Source organism: Eschrichtius robustus, chromosome 12, assembly GCF_028021215.1.
Source record: "Eschrichtius robustus isolate mEscRob2 chromosome 12, mEscRob2.pri, whole genome shotgun sequence".
In the NCBI taxonomy this organism is placed as follows: Eukaryota; Metazoa; Chordata; class Mammalia; order Artiodactyla; family Eschrichtiidae; genus Eschrichtius; species Eschrichtius robustus.
In genome coordinates, this window is record NC_090835.1 from 39493275 (window position 1) to 39518458 (window position 25184).

At 41.5% G+C, this 25184-nt stretch overlaps 1 protein-coding gene across 2 annotated transcripts in view; it reads left to right on the forward strand.

Moving 5' to 3' along the window:
• The window catches only part of QRICH1 (glutamine rich 1), a 55695-nt gene that overhangs the window by 13748 nt on the left and 16763 nt on the right, over nt 1–25184 (forward strand). For both annotated transcript variants that reach the window (XM_068559557.1, XM_068559558.1), the window contains exon 3: nt 22902–23939. In XM_068559557.1, coding sequence (XP_068415658.1) covers nt 22902–23939 — 1038 coding nt within the window. The remainder of the gene's footprint in view (nt 1–22901; nt 23940–25184) is intronic.

Consider the following 25184-nt stretch of genomic DNA (forward strand, 5'->3'; position numbering starts at 1 on the left):
AATGATTTTTTTTTTTTTAAACCCACTAAATCTGAGGAATTGCTGCAAGAGAGGAAACAAACAGAATCAGGTGATAGAGGAATTCATCTAAGAGAGAAACTTTTAGGAAAGGTGGAGCAGTTCTCAGGGTCCCCTAATCCAAGAAGTAAAGAATACAAAGAGTAGAAGGCTCCTTTGGGGACCCATGTGTTGGGAGTTGACCAAGGACTTTAAAACATATACACACTCGTGTCTGCATACATTATGAGTAGATACCACGTATAGGATGAAAGTGGCTCTGCTGATCAGTGAGGAAAGGATATATTCCATTAGTGGAGTAAGGCAGTCTACTCCTCTTTTGGAAATAGTCAGATACCTCTCATAATTAAAATAAGGTCCAGATGGGTTGAAGAGTCAGATAACAAGAAAACAATGAACTATGAAATATGAAAAGGCAGTATAGAAAGTTTCTGTAATTTTAGGTTGTGGAAAGCCTTCCTAAGGAAAGAAGTAAACTCTGAGATAGCTTTTCCCAATCTTTTTTTACCCTGAAAGAATCTTTGAACTAATTTTCAGGCCTCAGGGGACCCCTGCATAAAAATTACTATATTTACAGCCCATGGAATGTTAGCTTGATCAGCAAGTGATATAATAATTCAATAATAATTATCAGTGCTCTTTTGGTAAGAATCATATTTTTTTTCTACGGGTCACATTTTAGCCAGCCTGTTAGGCGGCTATTTATGTGTGGTTCCCTTTCCCACACAGGTTATCAATTTTAATTCAAGTTATTTGTGTAGGTAGAGGAAACCTCATTTTTTCCTTTAAAAAAAAATTTCCTAGGTGAGGGTTTTTTTTTTGCTTTATTCAAGTAGTTCTAAAAAATCTTACCACAAATTTCTACCGTACAAGTTGCCAAGATATGGTTTGTGGTATATGATATGTGCAAAAGTAGTTTTTATCCCCTTTATTTAAAATTAAAAATGACCTTTTAGGGAATTCCCTGGCGGTCCAGTGGTTAGGACTCCACACTTTCACTGCCAAGGGCCCAGGTTTGATCCCTGGTCAGGGAACTAAGCTCCCACAAGCCGCGTAGCATGGCTGGAAAAAAAAAAAAAAGACCTTTTAGCCAAGCATTCTTGGACCAAAGTTTAGTTAAGCCTAGTTTACCTTTCTTGAGACTAATCTTTCTTTCCTTTTCATAAATTAAAAACATTTTTAAGACAAATATATTTTCATTAATAACTGTCTTAAGCCAAATGGAATTTAATTTTTCTAAAAGTTGGCTTTGTAGATTTAATTTAAATAAAGATTGTAAGTTGTTATTAATGTTATATGAAAGTTGACAATGTTAATAAATCTAAAGCTATCAAAATCATAAGCCAGGAAATTCCCTGGCAGTCCAGTGGTTCGGACTCGACGCTTCCAGTGCAGGGGACCCAGGTTCAGTCCCTGGTGGGGATCCTGCAAGTTGCGCAGCGTGGCCAAAAAAAACCTAAGTGTCTTAAATACAATAAAAACTTGTTTTAAAAAAAATCATAAGCCAGACAATATCAATAAATATATGGCTAAAGATACAACTTTATATAAGACTTCGGAAAAACATTTTCTGAGTGACAGAAAACATGGGCCTAGCAGTTACAAAATTATTTTATACACATGTTGTTTCTTGATCTGTTTTATAGGTCTGTATATTCTTTCTTTAAAGGTATAAATTTTTTTTTTATAAATTTATTTATTTATTTTTGGCTGTGTTGGGTCTTCGTTGCTGTGCGAGGGCTTTCTCTAGTTGTGGCAAGCGGGGGCCACTCTTCATCGCAGTGTGCAGGCCTCTCACTGTCGCGGCCTCTCTTGTTGTGGAGCACAGGCTCCAGACGCGCAGGCTCAGTACTTGTGGCACACGGGCCTAGTTGCTCCGCGGCATGTGGGATCTTCCCAGACCAGGGCTCGAACCCGTGTCCCCTGCATCGGCAGGCAGACTCTCAACCACTGCGCCACCAGGGAAGCCCAAAGGTATAATTTAAAAAAATTTTTTATTTAATTAATTTATTTTTGGCTGCATTGGGTCTTCGTTGCTGTGCGCAGGCTTTCTCTAGTTGCAGTGAGTGGGGGCTACTCTTCGTTGCGGTGCGCGGGCTTCTCATTGCGGTGGCTTGTCTTGTGGAGCACGGGCTCTAGGGCATGCAGGCTTCAGTAGTTATGGTGCGCGGGCTCTAGAGCGCAGGCTCAGTAGTTGTGGCGCACGGGCTTAGTTGCTCCGTGGCATGTGGGATCTTCCTGGACCAGGGCTCGAACCCGTGTCCCCTGCATTGGCAGACGGATTCTTAACCACTGCGCCACCAGGGAAGCCCTAAAAGTATAATTTTTGAAACTAAAAATAGCACATGAGGTATAGGGAGGTTAACTCATCTTCTGATAGCTAGCGTTTGCACCCAAGCTGTTTTAACTCGAGCCTGTGCTCCTAACTAGTGTTTCTAATACACAAGAAACTTACAAAATAGGAAAGAAAAATGATCTAGTGGAAAAATGAACAAAGGATATAAATAGATAGTTCATGGGGGAGGAAATACAGATTGTGCTAGTAAGTATGTCAAAAGATGCTTCATGCTTCTGGTGATTATGGAAGTGTAAGTTTTTAAAATGAAATATGTTTTATTTATTAGATAGGAAAACAGTTATAAAGATTTCACCCAGGGTAGCAAGTGTATAAGAGGATAAATTAGTGTGATTTTCTTGAGAGTGAATTTGGCAATACTTGTCAAATGTTTAAATATGCGTACCTTTGGCCTTGCATTTGTGTTCACAGATAAATGTGTATATAAGGATATTCACTGCCGCATTGCTTATAGTAGTAACACTGGAAACAAGTCACTCTTTCAGTAAGGGAAATGGCAAATAATGATACAACTGTACTATATTGTCCTGTGCAGCCAGAAGAATGAGATAGATCTATGTATATTGACAGAGCAGGACGTTTAACAGATTATAGAGTGTCAGAACCAGTTTAGTATCACTGGCTTTTAGCATATGTAGAATGTAGTGGTCCTTAAATAGTAGTAATAAAGCCCAAAACAGTAATTGGGCGGGGTAGTGGGGTACTAAGGAGGAGTGCTTGAATTTTTTTTTTTTAAACATGAACTACTTTTGTAATAAAAAAAAAAAAAAAGTGTTGCTTGCGAATATTTTGCTTTAAACTTGTATAGGACAATGATTCTTAACCTTTTTTCCCCTATCCCAGACATCTCCATATGTTTGTGTTTATGGATGAAGCCCTTTGCTAGATGTTTAGGTACAGCACTGAACAAGACAGAAAGCTTCCTGACCTTGTGGAACATACATTATAGCTGGGAGGGGTTAGATGATATATAAGATTTTTAAAAATCTTGTTATATAAGTGATAAATGCAGAGGAGAAAAACAAACCAGATGGGGGTGGTCAGGGTAAGCCTTAATATCCTGGTGACTTTTGAGTTAAGACCAAAGAGAGCTGGTGAGTGAGCCATATGGTTATCTGAGGAAAGAGCATTCCAAATCAAAGCCCTAAGGTGGGAGCCTGCTTATTTGAAAAATGGCAGAATGGCTGTGTAACTGGAGTGCACTGAGTGAAAGGATGAGACTAGAGAGGTGACGTGTACACTGAAATATGGAGCTGAACAGACCTGCCTTCTCAGTTCAAATGTTAAAAGGCTCTTTGGCCCATAGTATTGTGTCTCAACCTAACCCTTTTGATAAGAATGTAAAATTATGCCTATATTAATGTTACTTGAAATTTCAAAACAATTCATTACCTTGAGGGCAGAGAGTTTTCTAAGTTGCTTTTTTTTTTAATTGCGGTAAAATTAGATTGCTTTTTTAAAACCATCTGTCGCCATCCCAGAGAGTTTGTTCTGTCCCCAAGAATTTCTCATCTTTCCAGCCTAGAAGCGGCCACATAGCTTGTTAGATTTGACAAAGTAATCGTATCCTTAGAACAGTGTTAGTGAATTGATGGGAGACAAAGGTCTGTGTCAAAAGTTAATTAGAGTAGCTGTCTGAATAAAACTCACTGTGTCCGTTTACTCTGCTACTACCACACTCACACTTTTGGCCCCGAAATGTGTGTTTTTTCCCCCACAATGACCAATTCTTCACACCAGCTGGCTGGCCTATAATTCAATTCAGTTCTGACACTATCTGCTTGGAGTTAGCGTCAGATCCCCGCAAGTTAAGGGATCAGTTTCACAAGACTGCCCCCCACTTCCGACACTAGTTGCAAGTCCCAGGTTATCTCACCTGTACTTTTGACTAACTGGCTATAAATTGCGATTCTCACTACCCCTCCTTGGGTATGATGATTTGCCAGAACAGCTCACAGAACTCAGGGAAACACATTTACCAGTTTATTATATAATTCAGGAAATGATAAAGGATACGGTTGAACAACCAAATAAAGAGATACATGGGGCAAGGTTCTGAAGGGTCGTGAACACAGGAGCCTCTGTCCTCATGGAGTTGGGGTGTACCACCCTCCCAGCACGTGAATGTATTCACCAACCCAGGAACTCTCTAAACCCCAAACTTTCGGGATTTTTGTGGAGGCTACATCATATAGGTATGATCGATTAGTAACTCAATTTCTAGCCCCTCTTCCCTCTCCAGAGAATGGAGGGTGGGGCTGAAAGTACCAAGTTTCTAATTATGGCTTGGCCTTTGAGGTGACCAGCCCTCATCCAGGAGCTCACCAAAGTTGCCTCATTAGAAAATAATATGATCCTAGCATTTATATTATCACTTAGGAAATTACAAAGGTCTTAAGAGCTCAGATCAAGAATCAGAGAAAAGACCAAAAATTATATTACAATATCACAGTAGCATATGTTTATTTAAGATAGGGAGGCACTTTCTTGAGGCAAAAGGAAGAGCTGTCATGTAAATACCTTCACAGTTTGTACAATACCAGGAAGGCCTAAGTTTCCTGTTGTTGATAGGTCTGCCTGAGCTAGGTGAAGGTGGTTCATTTGGAACTTCACTTTCAAGAGCCCTCTTGAGTTGGGTACTTCCTAAAGTATCCACATGGAGTTAAATGTGTATGCCAGAGAGAAGACCCTCTGATGGTGAATTCTAGGAGTCCAGTTTCACTTAGCACCCATAGAATTTCTTGTTTCTTCTCTGTACTTCTATAGGGCAGGAACTGAGGCTTCATACAAGGCTGGTTGGTCAGTCTGGTCCTGCTAAGTGAAGGATGCTTTGGGGAAGGAGATTTCTCAGCACTTGATTCTTTTGTTGCTAGAAGTAAAGATCTCAAGCCTTCAGTGGATCAAAGTACAATTCTTCCTCATTTGTCATCCCAACTTCTGTCCCTCTTCCTCTTTTTGCTGTTGCACATTCCCTCTGTGCTGGGGCAGTCAGTCCCTAACCCCTCACCTCAGTGTAGAATTGCTGAGAGTGAGGAAGGAGGTAATCAAGAGCCAGACTGCCCTTAAACAAACATGAGTTCCATCTGCCTCTGATTCTTTAGATATATGGTTATAGACAAGTGACTTAACCACTTTGAGTCCGTTTCCTTAGCTACATCATGGAAATAAAAGAATTTATGTTGTAGTTACTTTGAGGATTCCATAAAATGCTAAGTCCTAAGTACACTGCCTGGAACGTAATAAGCCCTCAAATAAATAATAGCCACTGTTGTTTTCTTCTTCCTCTCCTTCTCCTCATTAGTGCCATTCCTACCTAGGGCCCCAGTTGCTTTTCAAACATTTGAAAAGTAAGTATCCAGACAAATATTTAGAACAAGTATTCCTACTGTGTTGGCAGTTTGCCATTTTTGCTTTTTTTTGTTTTTTTTTTTTAAAAACATAATGTTACAGATGCAGTTCAGATCTCTAATACCCCTCTGTACATCTTTCTCTCCCAAGGTAAATACTATTTTAAAGTTCTCAACTTGTTTTGATATCTTTTGTATCTATCTGAGTTTTGGTTTTTAGAGAATGTGTCTTGGAGGCTGCACAGCCAGGAACAGGACTCAGGTCACATTGCTAGCCTGCCTTGGCAAAGACCTTCAGCCACACCCCTGGGCACAGGTCCTTGTCCTACCATAGTCTCTCATTGGGATTTATGCCATCCTGTTCCATTTCTGCCACAATCTTCCACTCTCACCAGAAAATGGAGGTTGTGGTTCCTGCTGCCTCATGTTGCTCTGTTTTGAGTCCAGATTTCATGCAGTGTGTCTAATTTGGGAAGCCTTGGTCACACGCATGCACTCTAGCTGCAGGAGAGGTTGGGACAGTGATTCCAGCTTCTGCCTTGGGGAGGCAGAAGTCATAATGTGGTGTATTCTGCAAACAAGGGTTTGCAGCCAAAAACAGGACTGAAATCAGCTATTCTCTCACTGGCACTTTGTGGGCTGATTGGGGTCCTGATCATCACTTCAGATTGGTAGGCTGTTTATTGCTGCCTTTTCTGGCCCTTCATGTCCAGTCTTTTTTTTTTTTTTTTTTTTTATTTTATTGAAGTATAGTTAATTTACAATGTGTTAATTTCTGCTATACAGCAGAGTGACTCAGTTATACATATATATATTCTTTTTCATATTCTTTTTTTGTGGCTGCGTTGGGTCTTTGTTGCCGTGTGCTGGCTTTCTCTAGTTACAGTGAGCGGGGGCTACTCTTCATTGCAGTGCACAGGCTTCTCATTCTGGTGGCTTCTCTTGTTGCGGAGCGTGGGCTCTAGACGCGTGTGCTCAGTAGTTGTGGCTTGCGGGCTCTAGAATGCAGGCTCAGTAGTTGTGGCGCACAGGCTTAGTTGCTCCGCAGCATGTGGGATCTTCCCGGACCAGGGATCGAACCCGTGTCCCCTGCATTGGCAGGCAGATTCTTAACCACTGCGCCACCAGGGAAGTTCCCATATTTTTTTCCATTATGGTTTGTCACAGAATATTGAATATAGTTCCCTGTGCTGTACAGTAGGACCTTGTTGTTTACCCGTCCTATATATAATAGTTTATATCTGCTAATCCCAAACTCCCAATACTTCCCTCTCCCACCCCTCCTCCCCCTTGGCAACCACAGTCTGTTCTCTATGTCTGTGAGTCTGTTTCTGTTTCGTAGATAGGTTCATTTGTGTCATACTTAAGATTCCACATATAAGTGCTATATGTTGTATTTGTCTTCCTCTTTCTTGATTTATTTCCCTTGGTATGATAATCTCTGGGTCCATCCATGTTGCTGCAAATGGCATTATTTCATTCTTTTTTTTTTTTTAATTTTTAAACATAAATTTATTTATTTATTTTTGGCTGTGTTGGGTCTTCGTTTCTGTGCGAGGGCTTTCTCTAGTTGCGGCGAGCGGGGGCCACTCTTCATCGCGGTGCGCGGGCCTCTCACTATTGTGGCCTCTCTTGTTGCGGAGCACAGGCTCCAGACGCACAGGCTCAGTAGTTGTGGCTCACGGGCCCAGCTGCTCCGCGGCATGTGGGATCTTCCCAGACCAGGGCTCGAACCCGTGTCCCCTGCATTGGCAGGCAGATTCTCAACCACTGCGCCACCAGGGAAGCCCCTCATTCTTTTTAATGGCTGAGTAGTACTCCATTTTGTGTGTGTGTGTGTGTGTGTGTGTGTGTGTATACACCACATCTTTTTTATCCATTTATCTGTCAGTAGACACGTCCAGTCTTCTACCCATGTTTAAATCTCTTCCCTCACCATATCTACATTCATTTGTATAGTAAGAGTGGTAAATGTATGATAGTTGGATAAAGATTTTACCACTTTCAGAAGAGCATTTTTTGAACAGTGAAATTCTACCAGGGTTTTGCTGACTAGTTGTTAAAAGGCACAGATATGTTTGGATCCCAAGTGCTGTGATTCCTCACTTAGTGGGGTCTTCTGGCACATTGAGCACTGTTCTCAGTAGTCCCTCCTCATGAGACTCAGAATATGAAATAGAATGTAAGCTACATATGTTATTCTAAATTTTCTAGTAGCCTCTTTTATAAAAGGGGGAAAAGAATGAGGTGAAACTGACTTTTTAAGATCACATTTTATTTAAACTAACATATTATTTCAACATGTACTCAGTCTTATATTATTGATGAACTGTTTTACCATTTTTTTTGGCACAAATCTTTGAAATCTGATTGTGCTTTGAACTTGTAAGCACATTGTAATTTGGACTAACCACATTTTAAGTGATTGCTAAGTACATGTAACTAATGGATATTGGACCAAAATTGTTTATGAGGTGGAATTCAGAAGTTGACCCAACACACTCACCCAGTTTATTCTTGTTTAAATAAAATACTGGTTTTATACTCAAAGTAGCCAAAAACAAAATAAAACAACAAAAAAATCCAAAAATGGTATTAGATATGTATTTTTTTTTAGTGTCAGTGATTGTTTGGAAGAAAAGATTCCTAAGAGGGGTAATATATATATTACTTCATGGTTTCTCATTGTTCCTTAGTTGGAGTACTTAGTCCTTCTGTTGTGTTGAGCTCTGTATTGCTTAGGTTCTGAATGACAGAGGAAAAGGAAATAGATTATTCATCTGCAAACAGGTTAAGAACCTAGACAAGTGAGATCCAATAAAACTTATACACTAATGGTTATCAAACTTTAGGGTACATTAGAATCACCTTGAAGGTTTCTTAAAACAAAAATGGCTTCCCCCCCCCTCCCAATTCTAATTCAGTAGGTCTGGGGTCACTCCTGAGAATTTGCATCCCCCCTGCCCCCCCAGTTTTATTGAGATATAATTGACGTGCAGCACTGTGTAAGTTTAAGGTGTAGAGCTCAATGATTTGATTTATATATATTGTGAAATGGTAACCACAGCAAGTTTAGTTAGTATCTGTCATCTCATATACAGAAAAAGAAAAGAATATTTTTTCCTTTGTGATGAGAACTCACGGATTTACTCTCTTAACTTTCATGTTCACCATATAGCAATCTTAACTATAGTTATCATGTTGTGCTTTATATCCCTAGTACTTAGTTATCTTATGACTGGAAGTTTGTACCTTTTGACCACCTTCATCCAGTTCCTCCTCCCTCTGCCCCCTGCCTCTTGTAGCCACAAATCTGATCTCTTTTTCTGAGTTTGGTTGGGGTTTTGTTTGTTTTTTAGATTTTACATATATTGTAAACGAGATCATGTGGTACTTGTCTTTCTCTGTCTGATTTATTTCACTTAACATAATGCCCTCAGCATCCATCCACGTTGTCACAAATGGCAGAATTTCCTCCCTTTTTATGGCTGAAAAATATCCATGGTATATATATATTCCAGAACTTTTTTATCCATTCATCCATTGATGGATGCTTAGATTGTTCCCATGTCTTGGCCATTGTAAATAATGCTGCTGTGAATATGGGGATGCAGATATCTCTTCAACAGTCTTTTCGTTTCCAGAGAATGTGCATTTTTAACAAATTCCAGGTTGATGCTGACGCTGCTGAGCTGTGGACCACGTTCAGACATACTTTCTGAAAAACTTATGTACTCAGTCAACTAAAGAATCTAGGAAAGAAGTCATGAGAACAAAAGAAACAGAACCAGCTCAGAGTTGAGATCTAAACCCCAGTCTGTACAGAAGACCCAGAATGCAGTCTGTCCAGGTTGAAATAGGAAGTTAGAATGCTCAAGAAGAAAGTAATTAGCACTGTACATACTATGTGATCAAGAACGCAGAAGTATAGTTATTTAAAGTATATCTCTTCTGATCAACAGGGAGAAAAAAAAGCAATTAAAAACTCTGGAAAAGGTGGTGGGGAGAGCTGAATGAGAAGTAACGATTCAAATGTGAAGGGAACTTGAAATATAATGTGATTTATGAGGGATTGATAGAAGGTAAGAAACAGTGATTTTGGAAACAGTGAAACCAAATTCATTCCCCCAGAAATGTCCCCCTCCTTCATTGTTGTATTACTTTTCTAGCACATACATGTCTTTGGGATGATCTTTTTCCTTTTTGTATTTCTTTAGAATCCTTTTAAATCTAGGCTTAAGTTTCAAACTGCCTTTTTTTCTTTAATTTTTTGTTTAGTTATCAGTTTGTTTTCTGTGACAATTTACCTAGGTATTTTAACCTTGAAAATTAAAGTTAATAAAGCACAATACCAACCTCTGAATACCTTCCTTAGATTTTTGTCTTTTCTTTTTTTTAAAGAGGAATCTTGTAGTAGCTTTTTTTTTTTTTAATAAATTTATTTATTTATTTATTTATGGCTGCATTGGGTTTTCATTGCTGTGAGCAGGCTTTCTCTGGTTGTGGTGAGCAGGGGGCTGCTCTTCGTTGCAGCGTGCAGACTTCTCTTGTTGTGGAGCACGGGCTGTAGGCGCACGAGCTTCTGTAGTTTTGGCACACAGGCTTCAGTAGTTGTGGCTTGCGGGCTCTACAGCGCAGGCTCAGTAGTTGTGGCGCACGGGCTTAGTTGCTCCGCAGCACGCGGGATCTTCCCAGACCAGGGCTGGAACCCGTGTCCCCTGCATTGGCAGGTGGATTATTAACCACTGAGCCACCAGGGAAGTCCCTAGGAGCTTTCTTAGTGTGAAGAAATACTCAAAGTTCAGCTATTCTTTCAATTCACTTTTTTAAAACATTTTATTTATTTTTGGCTGTGTTGGGTCTTCGTTGCTGCATGCGGGCTTTCTGTAGGTGCGGTGAGCGGGGGCAACTCTTCGTTGCAGTGTGCGGGCTTCTCATTGCGGTGGCTTCTCTTGTTGCCGAGCACGGGCTCTTGGCACGTGGGCTCTAGAGCACAGGCTTGGTAGTTGTGGCGCACAGGCTTCGTTGCTCTGCGGCACATGGGATCTTCCTGGACCAGGGCTCGAACCCGTGTCCCCTGCGTTGTCAGGCGGATTCTTAATCACTGCGCCACCAGGGAAGCCCCCTTCAATTCACTTTTAATTTTCTTTCCTCCAAAGTTCAAGTAAAATTTAAAAAAAAAAAATTTTTTTTCTTTTTACTCCACTGAGGTTACAGATTTTCACTATGACTATGCAGTAATTATCTAACCAGATAAAAAGTTATGTTTTTATATAAATAAAAAATACGAAAGAAGTTAATACAAATAACGTCTAATTTCTTACTGACTTATCCTTATGGGTAAAGGTTATAAACACATAATTGATACCTTATCCAATATCTTGACATTGGTAAGGAAATGTCAGAAAGTGCTTTAACTTAACTCCCCTAATTTTAACTTCTAACTACTTTGGATATAAAGTGGCATCAGATTTTTTGTACCTGTTTGTTCTGTAGTGAGGGGTAAATGCCTTCAGTTCTGATTCCTTAGTATTTTTGCTAACTTGTTTCTTTTGGAAGATTGAATATTGATAAATTGTTTCTAAGAAAAGTCAATTTAAAGAGATACAGTAAATGAATGAACTGCAATAACCAGATTTTTGACATCTTGTTTTTAAGCAAGTAATAATATAGTTTAAAAACATACTGTGTTGGGACTTCCCTGGTGGCGCAGTGGTTAAGAATCTGCCTGCCAGTGCAGGGGACACGGGTCCGAGCCCTGGTCCGGGAAGATCCCACATGCTGTGGAGCTACTAAGCCCGTGTGCCACAACTACTGAGCCTGCACTCTAGAGTCCACAAGCCACAACTACTGACCCCGTGTGCCACAATGAATGAAGCCCGCGTGCCTAGAGCCTGTGCTCTGCAACAAGAGAAGCCACCGCAATGAGAAGCCCGCGCACCGCAACGAACAGTAGCCCCCGCTCTCCGCAACTAGAGAAAAGCCCGCGCACAATGACGAAGACCCAACGCAGTCCAAAAAAACAAACAAACAAACAAAAAACATACTGTGTATTTAACTCTACAACAGTGGTTCTTAAAGAGTAGTTCAGGGACTGGTAGTCTCCAACACCCTTTCAGGGTTCCTCAGAGTTAAGGCTGGTTTTTTTTTTTAAATTAACTGATTGATTGATTGATTGATTGGCTGCATTGGGTCTTTGTTGCTGTGCGGGCTTTCTCTAGTTGCGGCGAGCAGGGGCTACTCTTTGTTGCGGTGCGTGGGCTTCTCATTGCAGTGGCTTCTCTTTGTTGCGGAGCACAGGCTCTAAGGCACTCGGGCTCAGTAGTTGTGGCTCACGGACTCTAGAGCGCAGGCTCAGTAGTTGTGGTGCACGGGCTTAGTTGCTCCACAGCATGTGGGATCTTCCCGGACTAGGGCTCGAACTCGTGTCCCTTCTGTTGGCAGGCGGATTCTTAACCACTGTGCCACCAGGGAAGTCCAAGGCTGTTTTTTTTATAATATGAAGATGTTTATTTGCCTTTTTCACTCTCATTCTCTCATAAGTGTACACTGGAGTTTTGCAGAGGCCATGTATGATGTGTCACAACAGATTGAATGCAGAAGCAAGTATGAGAATACAGTTGTCTTCAGTTAAGTCAGCCACTAAAGAGATTTGCAAAGATGTAAAATAATGCAGCTCTTATTATAAATTTTTTGTTCTGGCAAATTTATTTTTCATAAGGATATGTTATTTATGTTGACATTTATATTGGTTTATGTGGTGATTTTTTTTGGAATTTTGGAATTTTATTTTTTTATACAGCAGGCTCTTATCAGTTATCCATTTTATACATATTACTGTATTTATGTCAATCCGAATCTCCCAATTCATCACACCACCACCCCCACACCCCACACCCCACACACCCCACACCACTTTCCCCCCTTGGTGTCTATACGTTTGTTCTCTACATCTGTGTCTCTATTTCTGTCCTGCAAACTGGTTCATCTGTACCATTTTTCTAGGTTCCACATACATGCGTTAATATACTATATTTGTTTTTCTCTTTCTGACTTACTTCATTCTGTATGACAGTCTCTAGATCCATCCACATCTCTACAAATGACCCATTTTCATTCCTTTTTATGGCTGAGTAATATTCTATCGTATATATGTACCACATCTTCTTTATCCATTAGTCTGTCGACGGGCATTTAGGTTGCTTCTATGTCCTGGCTATTGTAAATAGTGCTGCAATGAATGAACATTGGGTGCATGTGTCTTTTTGAATTATGGTTTTCTCTGGGTAGATGCCCAGTAGTGAAATTGCTGGTTCATGCAGTAATTCTATTTTTAGTTTTTTAAGGAACCTCCATACTGTTCTCCATGGTGGCTGTATCAATTTACATTCCCACCGAAAGTGCAAGAGGGTTCCCTTTTCTCCACACCCTCTCCAGCATTTGTTGTTTGTAGATTTTCTGATGATGCCCATTCTAACTGGTGTGAGGTGATACATCATTGTAGTTTTGATTTGCATTTCTCTAATAATTAGTCATGTTGAGCAGCTTTTCATGTGCTTCTTGGCCATCTGTATGTCTTCTTTGGAGAAATGTCTATTTAGGTCTTCTGCCCATTTTTTTGATTGGGTTGTTTGTTTTTTTTATTATTGAGCTGCATGAGCTGTTTATATATTTTGGAGATTAATCCTTTGTCCGTTGATTCGTTTGCAAATATTTTCTCCCATTCTGAGGGTTGTCTTTTCGTCTTGTTTGTAGTTTCCTTTGCTTTGCAAAAGCTTTGAAGTTTCATTAGTCCCATTTGTTTATTTTTGTTTTTATTTCCATTACTCTAGGAGGTGGATGAAGAAAGATCTTGCTGTGATTTATGTCAGAGAGTGTTCTTCCTATGTTTTCCTCTAAGAGTTTTATAGTGTCCAGTCTTACATTTATGTCTCTAATCCATTTTGAGTTTATTTTTGTGTATGGTGTTAGGGAGTGTTCTAATTTCATTCTTTTACATGTAGCTGTCCAGTTTTCCCAGCACCACTTATTGAAGAGACTGTCTTTTCTCCATTGCATATCCTTGCCTCCTTTGTCATAGATTAGTTGACCATAGGTGCGTGGGTTTATCTCTGGGCTTTCTATCTTGTTCCATTGATCTATGTTTCTGTTTTTGTGCCAGTACCATATTGTCTTGATTACTGTAGCTTTGTAGTGTAGTCTGAAGTCAGGGAGTCTGATTCCTCCAGCTCCGTTTTTTCCCCTCAGGACTGCTTTGGCTATTTGGGGTCTTTTGTGTCTCATACAAATTTTAAGATTTTTTTGTTCTAGTTCCATAAAAAATGCCACTGGTAATTTGATAGGGATTGCATTGACTCTGTAGATTGCTTTGGGTAGTATAGTCATTTTCACAATATTGATTCTTCCAATCCAAGAACATGGTATATTTCCCCATCTGTTTGTGTCATCTTTGATTTCTTTCATCAGTGTCTTACAGTTTTCTGAGTACAGGTTTTTACCTCCTTAGGTAGGTTTATTCCTAGGTATTTTATTCTTTTTGTTGCAATGGTGAATGGGATTGTTTCCTTAATTGCTCTTTCTGATCTTTCATTGTTAGTGTATAGGAATGCAAGAGATTTCTGTGCATTAATTTTGTATCCTGCAACTTTACCAAATTCATTGATCAGCTCTAGTAGTTTTCTGGTGGCATCTTGAGGATTCTCTATGTATAGTGTCATGTCATCTGCAAACAGTGACAGTTTTACTTCTTCTTTTCCAATTTGTATTCCTTTTTCTTCTCTGATTGCCGTGGCTAGGACTTCCAAAACTATGTTGAATAATAGTGGCGAGAGTGGACATCCTTGTCTTGTTCCTGATCTTAGAGGAAATGCTTTCAGTTTTTCACCATTGAGAATGATGTTTGCTGTGGGTCTGTCATATATGGCCTTTATTATGTTGAGGTAGGTTCCCTCTGTGCCCACTTTCTGGAGAGTTTTTATCATAAATGGGTGTTGAATTTTGTCAAAAGCTTTTTCTGCATCTATTGAGATGATCATATGGTTTTTCTTCTTCAATTTGTTAATATGGTGTATCACATTGATTGATTTGCGTATATTGAGGAACCCTTGCATCCCTGGGATAAATCCCACTTGATCATGGTGTATGATCCTTTTAATGCGTTGTTGGATTCTGTTTGCTAGTATTTTGTTGAGGATTTTTGCATCTATATTCATCAGTGATATTGGTCTGTAATTTTCTTTTTTTTTTTTTTTTTAAGAAATTCACATTCTTTTATTTATTTATTTATTTATTTATGACTGTGTTGAGTCTTCGTTTCTGTGCGAGGGCTTTCTCCAGTTGCGGCAAGTGGGGACCACTCTTCATCGTGGTGCGCGGGCCTCTCACCATCGCGGCCCCTCTTGTTGCGGAGCACAGGCTCCAGACGCGCAGGCTCAGTAATTGTGGCTCACGGGCCCAGTTGCTCCGCGGCATGTGGGATCTTCCCAGACCAGGGCTCAAACCCGCGTCCCCTGCTTTGGCAGGCAGATTCTCAACCACTGCACCACCAGGGAAGCCCTCTTTTTTTTTTTTTTTATAGTAATCTTTATTTATTTATTATATTTATTTTTGGCTGTGTTGGGTCTTTGTTTCTGTGCGAGGGCTTCCTCTAGTTGCGGCAAGCGAGGGCCACTCTTCATCGCGGTGCGCGGGTCTCTTCACTATCGCGGCCTCTCTTGTTGCGGAGCACAGGCTCCAGACGCGCAGGCTCAGTTAGTTGTGGCTCACGGGCCTAGTTGCTCCGTGGCATGTGGGATCTTCCCAGACCAGGGCTCGAACCCATGTCCCCTGCATTAGCAGGCAGATTCTCAACCACTGTGCCACCAGGGAAGCCCTGTAATTTTCTTTTTTTGTAGTATCTTTGTCTGGTTTTGGTATCAGGGTGATGGTGGCCTCGTAGAATGAGTTTGGGAGTTTTCCTTCTTTGCAATTTCTTGGAAGAGTTTGAGAAGGATAGGTGTTAGCTTTTCTCTAAATGTTTGATAGAATTCACCTGTGAAGCCATCTGGTCCTGGACTTTTGTTTGTTGGAAAATTTTTAATCACAGTTTCAATTTCATTACTTGTGATTGGTCTGTTCATATTTTCTGTTTCTTCCTGGTTCAGTCTTGGAAGGTTATACCTTTCTAAGAATTTGTCCATTTCTTCCAGGTTGTCCATTTTATTGGCATAGAGTTGCTTGTAGTAGTCTCTTAGGATGCTTTGTATTTCTGCAGTGTCCGTTGTAACTTCTCCTCTTTCATTTTTAATTTTATTGATTTGAGTCCTCTCCCTCTTTTTCTTGATGAGTCTGGCTAAAGGTTTATTAATTTTGTTTATCTTCTCAAAGAACCAGCTTTTAGTTTTATTGATCTTTGCTATTGTTTTCTTTGTTTCTGTTTCATTTATTTCTGCTCTGATCTTTATGATTTCTTTCCTTCTACTGACTTTGGGTTTTGTTTGTTCTTCTTTCTGTAGTTCCTTTAGGTGTAAGGTTAGATTGTTTATTTGAGATTTTTCTTGTTTCTTTTTTTTTTCCCCCATCAGCTGGAAGTTCTTCTTTCTCTTTAAATTTTATTTATTTATTTATTTATTTATGGCTGTGTTGGGTCTTCGTTTCTGTGTGAGGGCTTTCTCTAGTTGCAGCAAGTGGGGGCCACTCTTCATTGCGGTGCGTGGGCCTCTCACTATCGCGGCCTCTCTTGTTGCGGAGCACAGGCTCCAGACGCACAGGCTCAGTTAGTTGTGGCTCATGGGCCTAGTTGCTCCGCGGCATGTGGGATCTTCCCAGACCAGGGCTCGAACCTGTGTCCCCTAAATTGGCAGGCAGATTCTCAACCACTGTGCCACCAGGGAAGCCCTTTCTTGTTTCTTGAGGTAGGCTTGTATTGCTCTAAACTTCCCCTTAGAACTGCTTTTGCTCCATCCCATAGGTTTTGGATCATCGTGTTTTCGTTGTAATTTGTGTCTAGGTATTTTTTTATTTCCTCTTTGATTTCTTCAGTGATCTCTTGGTTATTTAGTAATGTATTGTTTAGCCTCCATGTGTTTGTGTTTTTTACGTTTTTTCCCCTGTAACTGATTTCTAATCTCGTAGCGTTGTGGTCAGAAAAGATGCTTGATATGATTTCAATTTTCTTAAATTTACCAAGGCTTGACTTGTGACCCAAGATGTGATCTATCCTGGAGAATGTTCCGTGTGCACTTGAGAAGAAAGTGTAATCTGCTGTTTTGGGATGGAATGTCCTATGAATATCAATTAAATCTATCTGCTCTATTGTGTCATTTAAAAGCTTCTGTTTCCTTATTAAGTTTCTGTCTGGATGATCTGTCCATTGGTGTAAGTGAGGTGTTAAAGTCCCCCACTATTATTGTGTTACTGTCGATTTCCTCTTTTATAGCTGTTAGCAGTTGCCTTATGTATTGAGGTGCTACTATGTTGGGTGCATATATATTTATAATTGTTACGTCTTCTTCTTGGATTGATCCCTTGGATCATTATGTAGTGTCCTTCCTTGTCTCTTGTAACATTCTTTATTTTAAAGTTTCTTTTATCTGATATGAGTATTGCTACTCCAGCTTTCTTCTTATTTCCATTTGTGTGGAATATCTTTTTCCATCCCCTCGCTTTCAGTCTGTATGTGTCCCTAGGTCTGAAGTGGGTCTTTTGTAGACAGCATATATATGGGTCTTGTTTTTGCAGCCATTCAGTGAGCCTGTGTCTTTTGGTTGGAGCATTTAATCCATTCACATTTTAGGTAATTATCAATACGTATGTTCCTGTTACCATTTTCTTAATTGTTTTGGGTTTGTTTTTGTAGGTCCTTTTCTTCTGTTGTGTTTCCTGCTTAGAGAAGTTCCTTTAGCATTTGCTGTAGAGCTGGTTTGATGGTGCTGAATTCTCGCAGGTTTTGCTTGTGTGTAAAGCTTTTGCTTTCTCCATCGAATCTGAATGAGATCCTTGCCGGGTGGAGTAATCTTGGTTGTAGGTTTTTCTCTTTCATCACTTTAAATGTGTCATGCCACTCCCTTCTGGCTTGTAGAGTTTCTGCTGAGAAATCAGCTGTTAACCTTATGGAAGTTCCCTTGTATGTTATTTGTCGTTTTTGCCTTGTTGGTTTCAGTAATTTTTCTTTGTCTTTAATTTTTATCAATTTGATTACTATGTATCTTGGCGTGTTTCTCTTTGGGTTTATCCTGCCTAGACTCTCTGCACTTCCTAGACTTGGGTGGATATTTCCTTTCCTATGTTAGGGAAGTTTTCGACTATAATCTCTTCAAATATTTTCTCAGGTCCTTTCTCTCTCTCTTCTCCTTCTGGGACCCCTATAATGCGAATGTTATTGTGTTTAATGTTGTCCCAAAGGTCTCTTAGGCTGTCTTCATTTCTTCTCCTTCTTTTTTCTTTATTCTGTTCTGTGGCAGTGAATTCCACCATTCTGTCTTCCAGGTCACTTATCTGTTGTTCTGCCTCAGTTATTTTGCTATTGATTCCTTTTAGTGTATTTTTCATTTCAGTTATTGTGTTGTTCATCTCTGTTTGTTTGTTCTTTAATTCTTCTAGGTCTTTGTTGAACATTTCTTCTATCTTCTCGATCTTTGCCTCCATTCTTTTTCCAAGGTCCGGGATCATGTTCACTATCATTATTCTGAATTCTTTCTCTGGAAGGTTTCCTATCTCCACTTCATTTAGTTGTTTTTCTGGGGTTTTATCTTGTTCCTTCATCTGGTACAAAGTCCCCTGCCTTTTCATTTTGTCTGTCTTTCTGTGAATGTGGTTTTCCTTCCACGGGCTGCAGAATTGTAGTTCTTCTTGCTTCTGCTCTATGTGGTGATTTTTAATGAAATAATATTTTTCTAAGTTTCCTAGTTTGATTTTCTAATACAGTAAGAATTGTTATCTATGCTCGTGGAAAGAAAAGCTCTTTGGGGTTGGTCCTCAATCATTTTTTGAAAGGGTGCTGAGACCAAAGAGCTTGAAAACTGCTGTTCTGTAGTAATTGGCTTCGTTGTCTGCTTTAGTCTTTGGTGTAAAGCACTGATTCTCAAACTTGAGCATGCATCAGTCACCTGGAAGACTTGTTAAGATACAGATTTCTGGGCCCATTCCCTAGAGTTTCTGGTTTAATAGTTCTGAGCTGGGACCTGAAAGTTTGTATATCTGATAATTGCCCGTGTGATGATGATGTTGGCCTGGAAACTACATTTTGAGACTCACTGGTGTAAAGAAATATTGCTTATGAGGAAGAAAACCTACTTTTTGAACATCTACTGTGTGTCAGTAAATATTATTTTATGCTCATGACAACTCTGTAAGGAGGTAGGCCTTCTCCCCCTTTTTATTGTGCCTCAGGAAACAAACTTAGAGGAGTCACAGCTAGGAAAGTACATCATCACTTCAAGTCTGTTCACTTAAAGTCTGTTCTTAAGGCCTATGCTCTTTTTTTTTTTTTTTAATATTTATTTATTTGTTTATTTGGCTGCGCCGGGTCTTAGTTGCAGCACGCGGGATCTTCATTGCACCATGTGGGATCTTCATTGCAGCATGCAGAATCTTTTAGTTGTGGCATGCAGGCTCTTTAGTTGCGGCATGCGAACTCTTTGTCACGGCATGTGGTATCTAGTTCCCTGACCAGGGAATGAGCCCAGACCCCCTGCATTGGGAGCGTGGAGTCTTAGCCACTGGACCACCAGGGAAGTCCCAAGGCCTATGCTCTTTACATAGCCTCCTCCTTGCTTTTTTTTTTTTTAAATCAGTAGTGGCTTTAATGAGATATAATTCTCATATCAAATAATTCACTCCTTTCCATGTAAAGCGTACAACTTAGTAGTTTTTAGTCTATTCAAAGAGTTGTGCAACCATTACCACATCAATTTTAGAACATTCTCATCACCTCCAGAAAGAAACCCTGTAGCCATTAGCAGTTACTTCATATTTCCCCCAATCCTTGTCTCCTGGACAACCCACTAATCTACTTTCTATTTCTATAGATTTGCCTATTTTGGACATTCATATTAATGGAATCATATAATATGTAGTCTTTTGTGACTGACTTCATTTAGCATAATGTTTTCAGGGTTCATCTGTGTTGTAGCATTTTATCAAAATTTTATGTTTTTCTTACTAAACATTCTGTTGTATGGAAGTACTACATTTTATTTATCCATCAGTTGATGGATATTTGGGTTGTTTCCACTTTTTGGTTATTTTAAATAATGCTGTTATTAACATTCATGTCCAAGTTCTTTTTTTTAATATTTATCTATTAGTTTATTTATTTGGCCACGTCGGGTCTTAGTTGTGCATATGGTATCTTTCGTTGCGGCGTGCGAGCTCTTCATCGTGGCACCTGGGCTCAGTAGTTGCAGCACGTGGGATCTCGAGCTCATGGGCTTGGTTGCCTCACCACATGTGGGGTCTTAGTTCCCTGACCAGGGATCGAACCCACGTCCCCTGCATTGGAAGGCAGATTCTTAACCACTGGACCATCAGGGAAGTCCCTCATGTCCAAGTTTTTATGTGAGTATAGTTTCTATTTCTCTTGAGTATGTAACTAAGAGTGAAACTGCTGGGTCATGTGGTGTGGTTTTCATATCTTTGTCATATGCTATGTTTAATCTTTTGATGATCTGCCAGACTTTTGTTTGTTTGTTTTTTAAAGTATTTTATAAATTTATTTTTATTTTTGGCTGAATTGGGTCTTTGTTGCTGCGTGCGGGCATTCTCTAGTTGTGGCTCGCGGGCTCAGTAGTTGTGGCACATGGGCTTAGTTGCTCCACGGCATGTGGGATCTTCCCGGACCAGGGCTTGAACCTGTGTCCCCTGCATTGGCAGGCAGATTCTTAACCACTGCGCCACCAGGGAAGTCCCTGCCAGACTTTTTTCCAAAGCAGCCTACACCATTTTACATTGCCACCAGCAGTGTATGAGAATTCCAATTTTTTCACATCCTTGCCAACATTTGTTATCTTTTTTTTTTTAATTTATTTATTTTTGGTTGTGTTGGGTCTTCGTTGCTGTGTGCGGGCTTTCTCTAGTTGCAGTGAGCGGGGGCTACTCTTTGTTGCGGTGTGCGGGTTTCTCATTGGGGTGACTTCTCTTGTTGCAGAGCATAGCCTGGACGGTAGTTGTGCGGGCTTCTGTCGTTGTGGCTCACAGGCTGTAGAGCGCAGGCTCAGCAGTTGTGGCACATGGGCTTAGTTGCTCCGCGGCATGTGGGATCTTCCCGGACCAGAGCTCGAACCTGCGTCCTCTGCATTGGCAGGTGGATTGTTACCCACTGTGCCACCAGGGAAGTCCCTGTTATCTTTTATTATTTTTTTAAAAAAAAATTTTTTTTTAATTGTATTTTTTGGCCGTGCCCCACGGCCTGTGGGGTCTTGGTTTTCCGACCAGGGATGGAACCCATGCCCCTGCATTGGAAGCGCGGAGTCTTAACCACTGGACTTCCAGGGAAGTCCCTATTATCTTTTATTATAGTCGTCCTCCTGGGTTTAAATGGTATCTCATTTTGCTTTTGATTTGCATTTCCCTGACGGCTAACGATGTTGAGCAACTTTTCATGTGCTTACCGGCCATTTGCTTATCTTCTTGGGAGAAGTGTCTGTTCAGATCCTCTCCCATTTTTTGTGTATAATGTGAGGATGAGGTCCAACTTCATTCTTTTTACATAGATAGCCAGTTGTACCAGCACCATCTTTGGTTATCTTTTGTGATGTATATAATCACTGATCTACCTTCTCATTTTATACCTTCCTCATTCTGACATGAGTTCAGAGTAATTTTTTTTTTTAATTTATTTATGTAGGCCACACTGGGTCTTAGTTGCTGCACATGGGATCTTCGTTGTGGCATGTTTTTAGTTGCGGCATGCGGACTTTTAGTTGCGACATGTGGGCTTCTTAGTTGCGGCATGCAGACTCAGTTGCGACATGCATATGGGATCTAGTTCCCTAACCAGGGATTGAACCCAGGCCTCCCGTATTGGGAGCGTGGATTCTTACCCACTGGACCACCAGGGAAGTCCGAGTTCAGAATAATTTAGGTATGTGTGTCTGATGGAAAAATCTTTTCTTTTTTAAAATTACATACTATACATAGCATCTTTTCATGCTGTTTTGTATGCTGAAGTAACAGCAATAAGACATGAGCTGCATTATTATCAGAAATGCATGGTCCAGGATATAGTAACCTTAGATTAAATTATCAGGAATCTGTGGCTTCTCTATTAAAACAATGCTATCTTAAATAAGCACTCTAAAGAATCATTCAACAGTGCCCATATATATATATTTTTTTTTTTTTTAATTAATTAATTTATTTGTTTATTTATTTATTTATGGCTGTGTTGGGTCTTCGTTTCTGTGCAAGGGCTTTCTCTAGTTGCGGCAAGCGGGGGCCACTCTTCATTGTGGTGCACCGGCCTCTCGCTATCGCAGCCTCTCTTGTTGCGGAGCACAGGCTCCAGATGCGCAGGCTCAGCAATTGTGGCTCACGGGCCTAGTTGGTCCACAGCATGTGGGATCTTCCCAGACCAGGGCTTGAACCCGTGTCCCCTGCATTGGTAGGCAGATTCTCAACCACTGCGCCACCAGGGAAGCCCCAGTGCCCATATTTTAGCAGCAAATTTGGAGATATCTCCAAAAGAGATTTCAAACATTTTGTCTCTACTGTGTTTGTTTACTATTTGTCTGTGGTGGGGGTAGTTCTGATTCTGAGTTGGGAGTTGAATGCCTTCTCACCTTTTAGAACAATGTCCCCACACTTTTATTACTAACCACATGGATAAACTATTTTTTGAACATACACCTAATAAGTATATATTTATAAATTATATACTTGTACTACTATGTCAGTATGCAAAAACAAAAGGGGTTACTTTTAAAAAGGAAGTCAAGAAATGAGCAAAAGTTTTGATATTTCCCACTTGATAGTCTTGCTTGCTCTCAGGTGGATATGTGTTGCTCTGAATGCAACACATTCAGAGTGTGATGCTGGAGAATTTTGCCTATGGTTTTGGAGATTGTGGCCTCCTCAGAAGCCTTGGGTATGGTGGCCCCTCCTCTTCACGTTACCCAGGGTTCCCATCTGAGATCTCTTCTTCCCTTTGGGGCTGGATTCTCAATGTTGCCCTATTCACTCACTGGTGAATCTTGTCGCTGCAGGTACAGGTGCAGGTACAGCAGTCTCCGCAGCAGGTCTCGGCTCAGCAGCTCTCCCCGCAGCTCACCGTTCACCAGCCTGCTGAGCAGCCCATCCATGTCCAGGTGCAGATCCAAGGCCAAGCAGCACAGCCGACAGCCCCCTCCATCCAGACCCCATCTCTGCAGAGCCCCAGCCCTTCGCAGCTGCAGGCGGCCCAGATCCAGGTGCAGCACATGCAGGCGGCCCAGCAGATCCAGGCTGCAGAGATCCCAGAGGAGCACATCCCACATCAACAGATCCAGGCTCAGCTGGTGGCTGGCCAGTCTCTTGCTGGGGGTCAGCAGATCCAAATCCAGACTGTGGGTGCCCTTTCCCCACCACCGTCCCAGCAGGGCTCACCTCGGGAAGGGGAGCGGCGGGTTGGCACGGCCAGTGTCCTCCAGCCAGTGAAGAAGCGCAAAGTGGACATGCCCATCACTGTGTCCTACGCCATCTCAGGGCAGCCGGTGGCCACCGTGCTGGCCATTCCACAGGGCCAGCAGCAGAGTTATGTGTCTTTGAGGCCCGACTTACTAACAGTAGACAGTGCCCACCTGTACAGTGCCACTGGGACCATTACTAGCCCTACAGGAGAAACTTGGACCATACCTGTTTACTCTGCCCAGCCCCGGGGGGACCCTCAGCAGCAGAGCATTACTCACATTGCCATTCCCCAGGAAGCCTACAACGCAGTTCACGTCAGTGGCTCACCCACAGCCCTGGCAGCTGTAAAGCTGGAGGATGACAAGGAGAAGATGGTGGGCACCACGTCTGTAGTGAAAAACTCCCATGAAGAGGTAGTGCAGACCCTTGCAAACTCTCTCTTTCCAGCACAGTTCATGAATGGCAACATCCACATTCCAGTGGCTGTGCAGGCCGTGGCAGGCACATACCAGAATACAGCTCAGACTGTCCATATATGGGACCCTCAGCAACAGCCACAACAACAAACCCCCCAGGAACAGACGCCACCGCCACCACAGCAGCAGCAGCAGCAGCAGCTCCAGGTTACTTGTTCAGTAAGTGAGACTTATCTGTAGGGCAGCCTGCTCCCTCAGGGCCCAGTGCAACACAGAACTTGCCTGGTAACCTCTGGCGCCTCTGGCTTGTTTACAGGAATGATGTTGGTCTTGCAGTAATACAGTATTTAGTATTTTAATTAGGGTTGGGGAGAGGGGGACAGGAATGGCAAGTGAAGCTATGGAACAGGCAGGAGTTCTAGCCTGGTACCTGGAGGTAAATGAAATGACCAGTAACTGCTTTGGGGGTAGATGCCTGGAGTGCTTTTTTGTGATCTCTTTAGGAGTGGTAAACTTCTAGGTAGAGACTAATGGGTCACCCCAAGTGTTATCTCTGTCCCAGAAGCTGCTTTCTGCATCACAGATGAACAGATCTAGTGGAACCCCTGTAGTTTAGCACACAGGCTCTAAACTTAATCACAGTTGAGAGGGTGTTAAATTGTTCCTCCTTTAGTTGTCATCTAAAGGTGGACTACACTGGACACAGTATAGGTGAATTATGAGATCTAAAATACCTTCCGGTGGGCCTGTTAAAAGTGATCATCTTTGGGGAATTCCCTGGTGATCCAGTGGTTAGGACTCCACACTGCCACTGCAGGGGGCACAGATTCAATCCCTGGTCGGGGAATTAAGATTCCCTCAAGGCATGTAACGTGGCCCAAAAAAAAAAAAAAAAACAGTGATCATCTTGGGAGTCTTGAATAAGCCCCCTATGCAGTGGGACTTTCCAACCGTGTTTTTATGTTCCTTAAAAAATAGTTAAGATAAGCCATGGTTAATTGAGTTTTCTGTCATGGCAGCTATGTTGAGCTAAGTTTTTTGTTTTTTTTTTTTTTTAATTATTTTATTTTTGGCTGCGTTGGGTCTTCGTTGCTGCACGCGGGCTTTCTCTAGTTGTGGCGAGCAGGGGCTACTCTTCATTGCGGTGCGTATGCCTCTCATTGTGGTGGCTTCTCCTGTTGCGGAGCACAGGCTCTAGGCGCGCAGGCCTCAACAGTTGTGGCACGTGGGCTCAGCAGCTGTGGCTCGCAGGCCCAGCAGTTGTGGCTCGCGGGCTCTAGAGCGCAGACTCAGTAGTTGTGGTACACGGGCTCAGCCACTCCGTGGCATGTGGCATCCTCCCGGACGAGGGCTCGGACCCGTGTGCCCTACTTTGGCAGGCGGCCTCCCAGCCACTGTGCCACGAGGGAAGCCCTGAGCTAAATTTTTTAACTTTTTATTTTGAAATGATTTTAGATTTATAGA